The sequence below is a fragment of the Rhagoletis zephyria genome, unplaced genomic scaffold (assembly GCF_001687245.7).
Source record: "Rhagoletis zephyria isolate East Lansing unplaced genomic scaffold, Rhagoletis_zephyria_1.1 Rzeph_scaffold_04869, whole genome shotgun sequence".
In the NCBI taxonomy this organism is placed as follows: Eukaryota; Metazoa; Arthropoda; class Insecta; order Diptera; family Tephritidae; genus Rhagoletis; species Rhagoletis zephyria.
Genome location: NW_016161952.1, coordinates 41,092 through 46,694, shown reverse-complemented (window position 1 = coordinate 46,694; position 5,603 = coordinate 41,092). Strand labels below are relative to the sequence as shown.

General features: G+C 36.8%; 1 protein-coding gene across 1 annotated transcript in view; it reads left to right on the top strand.

Annotated features, from left to right (window-relative positions):
- The first annotated feature begins 1,118 nt into the window (after positions 1 to 1,118).
- Positions 1,119 to 5,603, top strand: part of LOC108371302 (protein pelota-like) — a 7,364-nt gene continuing 2,879 nt past the window's right edge. The window contains exons 1-2 of the mRNA XM_017626832.1: positions 1,119 to 1,196; positions 4,986 to 5,598. Coding sequence (XP_017482321.1) covers positions 4,989 to 5,598 — 610 coding nt within the window. The 5' untranslated portion in view covers positions 1,119 to 1,196; positions 4,986 to 4,988. The remainder of the gene's footprint in view (positions 1,197 to 4,985; positions 5,599 to 5,603) is intronic.

Genomic DNA, 5,603 nt, shown 5'->3' with positions numbered 1-5,603 from the left:
TAATAACTCTTATTTGAGTTCTGATTTTTCGCTCAAAGGTAATTATTATTACTTGATTTTTATTTTTTTTTCGCTCAAATATAATAATTATGACTGAGTTCTATTTCTTCACTTGAGAATAATGATCATTCAAAAAACTCAAAAGCTATACCAGCATGATTTCCGACGAATCCTTTTCAGAGGTAGCGACACCCTAATAAAAGGAATAAGTTCCAAAATTTCTGTAAGATGCATCTGTATGGCCTTTAAGTGGAAAAATAAGGCTGAATAACAATTATTGTCGCTGGGCGAAAAAATAAAAATCATTAAATGATCATTATATTTGTTAAACAAAAAAAAAATAATAATCATGCTCGTTGAGCGAAAAAATAAAAATCATTAAATGATCATTATATTTGTTAAACAAAAAAAAAATAATAATCATGCTCGTTGAGCGAAAAAATAAAAATCATTAAATGATCATTATATTTGTTAAACAAAAAAAAAATAATAATCATGCTCGTTGAGCGAAAAAATAAAAATCATTAAATGATCATTATATTTGTTAAACAAAAAAAAAAATAATAATCATGCTCGTTGAGCGAAAAAATAAAAATCAATAATAATAATTATTTTTTAGCGAAAAAAATCATAAAATAATGAATGAATGCTGACTTAAATTATTTTACTCATAATGATTACCGTCCCTGCTTTAAAGTAAAATAACAATAAGGGTCTTCACACCTGCTAGTTGGTACTCGGTAATTTGATCAACCGTGAATGTCCTTTTCATCTTTCTTATGTTAGTATAGAAAGCCATGTTTCTGCTCATTCGTGGTTTGTTTCCTATAAAAAAATAAATTGTAGCGGCAGCGGGCGTATTTAAAATTGGATAAATATCGAACAGCTGATTGCAGTTTACCAAAGAACGTAATATTATTTACATAATACGTTAATTACGTTCTTTGGTCAAAATCGTCGCGGCACATTTTCAAAGTAACGAGTTGTCGCTTCTTATACATTTACGCTCTTTGATCCAAATAATGTTTAATTTTTTCGATAACGAGCAAGCTTATCGATTTTTAGTACACTCAAATAAAAATCCGTCCATATGGCAGCACTCGCTGTCTTCTATTCTGAGTTTGACATTCGGTGTAGTGCTAGCTGTCAGTTTTGTTGACAAGAACATTTTGCAAAAATATAAAACCAGCGAAAAGGTGAGCAGAAAATTTTATTAGTTTAAACAAAAAGAAACAAGCGCCAGTTTTAAGAAGTTTAGCTTTTCGATTGTCGATCGTGGCTTGTATGTGAATAGCGTATTGTGCGAAGATATGTGAAATTTCAGTTGTTGCCCGTGCATTTTTTTCTTTCAGATAATTTGCCTCTGCCGTACATAGGAATTTGTACATATGTGCGTTTGCTTGTGTGGTGCGTTTTGTTTTTGTTGCACGGGCGTTCTAGCAAGCGCCATCCATGTGCTCAGCTCTGCCCTTGTTGCCGCTACAGTCTTTTTGTATATTTGTTGATGTGTTTACGCGTTTGAGATAATTCTGATAAGCGTTTTGAGTTCTTTTAGTTTACATATGTGGCATGTAAACGCGGGTGCCAGCTTGAGCATCTGCACCGACTGGTTCGCGTAGCCATCACAGGAGTTACGCGTACCTGGCCAACGGATGCTCTTGAGGCCATTACAGGCATTTCTTCCTTGTCTATTCTGATTGAAAAGGAGGCCTGCTGAAGCGCCCCACGGCAATTCAATACAATCAGAATGAAAAGTAGAGATCTTCGGGGTCGTTTGGAGGTTCTCAAGCTATTCCTGGATGATCCCGAGTTATCCTACTACAAACTCTACAAGATCAGAATTCCTAAAAAGAACTGCTGTGAAGCGATCATAACTATATACCGATGGATCGAGTATGGACGACGGAAATAATTTGGCAGACGTACATGGACCAAGATACTAAGAAAGTCTCATAATATACCAGGCGGAAATCTTCGCAATAGAAGTCTGTGTTCGCGAATTTCTTCGGCCATCATATACATTATGCCGGATAGACATGCAACCTTAAAGGCCTTACACTCTTTTAAACAGGATTAAGGCTTGTGGGCAGCTGTAAAACTCTTTTGAACCACAATAGCGTAACGATGTGGTGGGTTCCGGTCTCTCAAAGCATGCAGCCCAAATGCGCTTGTATGGTCCGGAGCCTTCGGTCGGCTGCTAGAGGAAACCCTACGTATCACGAACAGCAGACTGATGCAAATCAGTGGACCCGTTAGCTTAAGGACAGACCCTATCGGAAGTCGCGGACTTCCTGGGCTTCCCCTTAGCTGAAACGGATGACAACGTTGACGGATGAACCGACCCGAGCGGGGTTTAGTAGCCGCTACAGCAACAACAACAACAACCTTGGGGAACGATTGTCCTGTCCATCCAAAATTTGGAACATAAATATTCTTAGAAGTATTTTGGGTTGAATTTCCGTTGAATTTCCCTTGTCAAATTTGGTTTGGAGACAAATCGGTTTCGGCGTTGTGCCATCTTCAGTGTATTTTTTCTTCGGAAACAACAATAACAAAAAAGGAAAGGTATTCTTTGTCCCTGACACTAAGCTTATTTGTTTTTATTTTACTAGCTCTGGTTTAGTTTAACTAAATGTTATGTTATCTACATTTTTAATAAACTTGGCATTGAAAAAGATATTAAAAACTCGAACAAAATTTTTGGTAGGGTTTGGTTGGTTTTGGTAGGAAAAAAAAATTGTCCGTGGCAACACTGAATGTAAGTGCGAATAAAATATTCTTCTCCGAAGTATGAAACTTTTGGTGCTGTAAAGCTTTTAAGCTTCTTTATTTAAAAATAAACCTGCTCGTTTTAAAAGTTATACAGCAATTTTTACACTGGCAAAAAATTAGCTATGAAAAATTGAAAGAATAATACAGTGGCATATGTATGAACTTGGTTTAATTATAATCGTACCAGACCATCATAAAGGTTATTCAACCTTTCACTTGAATCTACTGCCGTCGAAGATATGACATACAAATCCCGATTGGAGTCACAATTTATATGTGATATCTTCAAATATAGTAGTATCGATTTTGAGTATTAGATGAAAAAAAAATTTATTTTTATTTTTTGAGATTCCATAGAGGAATCTGAACTTTTATATTTTGGCTACTAAATATTTTTATTGTCATTAGAAGCGTTCTCCAGGCCAAAATATTTACCATCTAAAGTTTAGCTGACTATTGGGGCGATTTTATAAAATTTTTCAGTTACACAACTTCCGTAAGTTCATAAAACTGCGTCGTCACACGCAGACTCCAATTTGAAAGCTCTGCTGTATACTTACATATGTAAAATTTACATACATACATATGTGCATGCATATGCCCATATATGTACATACATATGTATATATACATATAGGTACCATGATTTTTGTGGGTGACAATAAAGTTTACATTGAGTGCCGTCTGCTCTGAGTGCTCAGACTGATAAGCTCTATAATGCTGTTTTGCAAAGTACCTTGATCCCTGCCAGCCAATAATTATAGCTGCTTATATAGTATCATTCATATATGTATCATTGTCATCTGCATCGACATTTTTGTGAAGAATACCAGCTTTTGCGTCAGCTTAGGGAGTACGGCTTATCGAATTATTGGGTTGTTGAATGTTTTACCTAAGTTTGTGTGCATTGTACATAAGTACATACATATATATGTACATACTAAGTATGAATGCCTGCGTAAGAAATCCACATAAGACTATTCTAAAAAATTTCCAATTATTTACGTCTGAGAAATACTATTCAATATATACATATATCGCGCGATTAATAATATAGAAAAGTAATTCAAAATTTACGTTTTTGGATATTTCATCATCATACAATTAATAAGCTTGATAAGGAGAATATGTACCGTCATATTTGGCCTGTGCAGAAGGTCATAATCGACGAAACTTTTACTTTCACAGCTCTACAACTTCCTCCTAAATATCTCAAAATTTTGCCGTGATATGGATTAATATTATATATTGATTGCTATTATTACTTTTGATTGCTTACTTATTACTTTTGATTGCTTACTTATAGTCAGCACAATTTCGGCTTAATCTCTCCGAAGAACTGTTACCCTGGAGTGCCTCTATTTGATGCGTTTTCTCTGGATTGCGGGGCACTCGCAGACTGAATTATATTTCTAACTCTTGTCTTCAAAATTGATAGGTGTAGTCTAGACAGAAACTTTATGATATAGAAGTGCATGCAAATGCGAAAAACGAAAGCACATTCCATAATTTGTGATTTCAGAAACTGAAGTGGGAAAACACCCCTCTATGAATAACAGGGGAAATCTCATTGATCTTAGTGGCCACGCTTAGCGGGATCGTTGACAAACAGACATTAAACGGCATTCATCGAGAAACGATCAACATCTTCATCAATTCTCGACGAATGACGACTGTCACCAATACTAACGAGACCCAGAGCTCGTGTTTCCTTGTTGGATACTGACTATCTCTTCATATGCTCATTTCACATGTTGTTGTTGTAACAGGATACAAATTTCCAAAGGGTTTTTGGAGAATGATGCTGGAGTGACAGTCCTCGGACAGATATAAATTTGGATCGTTCCGCTTACGTAGACCCAACTTTAGTGTGTCACTGCTCATCCATACCCTGCTTTACAGTGAGATTGAAGGCAATATTTTATAAACTCACTAACAACACAAACAACAACCAGCTTTTTAATCGGACAGAAACCGTAACAAATATTTAAAACGACTTATTTATAGTTCAAAGTTATTCAAAGTTTCAAAGCGATTCTCGTTTAATTGTGTGTGTGATATTAATGATCCTCTTTTTTATTTAGTACGCATGTCCTTTTTTGTGTAACTTGCCATCTGGTAGAGTACTGGTGCGCGTTGTAATTTTTTACCATAAAACATATCTATTTCATACCTTTTAAAAACCTTTCATTTTTCTAAAACTTCAAACCTAGAAAATGAGGCTGGTCAATAGAAATTTCGATAAAGGCGCGCAGGGTTCTGTCACCCTGATACCAGAAGAACCTGAAGATATGTGGCATACCTACAATCTGATAGCCGAGGGCGATCAAGTGCGGAGCACAACCATACGAAAGGTGCAAAATGAGTCAGCGACCGGCTCATCGACGAGTAGTCGTGTACGCACCACACTTACGATCAGCGTTGAGTCCATAGACTTCGATACACAAGCCTGCATGCTGCGCTTAAAGGGACGCAACATCGAGGAGAACCAATACGTTAAGATGGGTGCATATCACACGCTCGACTTGGAGTTGAATCGAAAATTTGAGATACGCAAAGCAGAATGGGATACAATAGCGCTGGAACGCATCGAAATGGCCTGCGACCCCACACAGTCGTCCGATTTGGCAGCGATTGTAATGCAGGAGGGTCTGGCCTATGTCTGTCTGATTACGGCTAGCATGACGCTGGTGCGTAGCAAAATTGAGGTGTCCATACCGCGCAAGCGCAAAGGTCACACACAACAGCATGAGAAAGGGTTGGTGAAGTTTTACGAGAGCGTCATGCAGGGCATACTGAGGCATGTGAATTTCGACATAGTTAAATGTGTG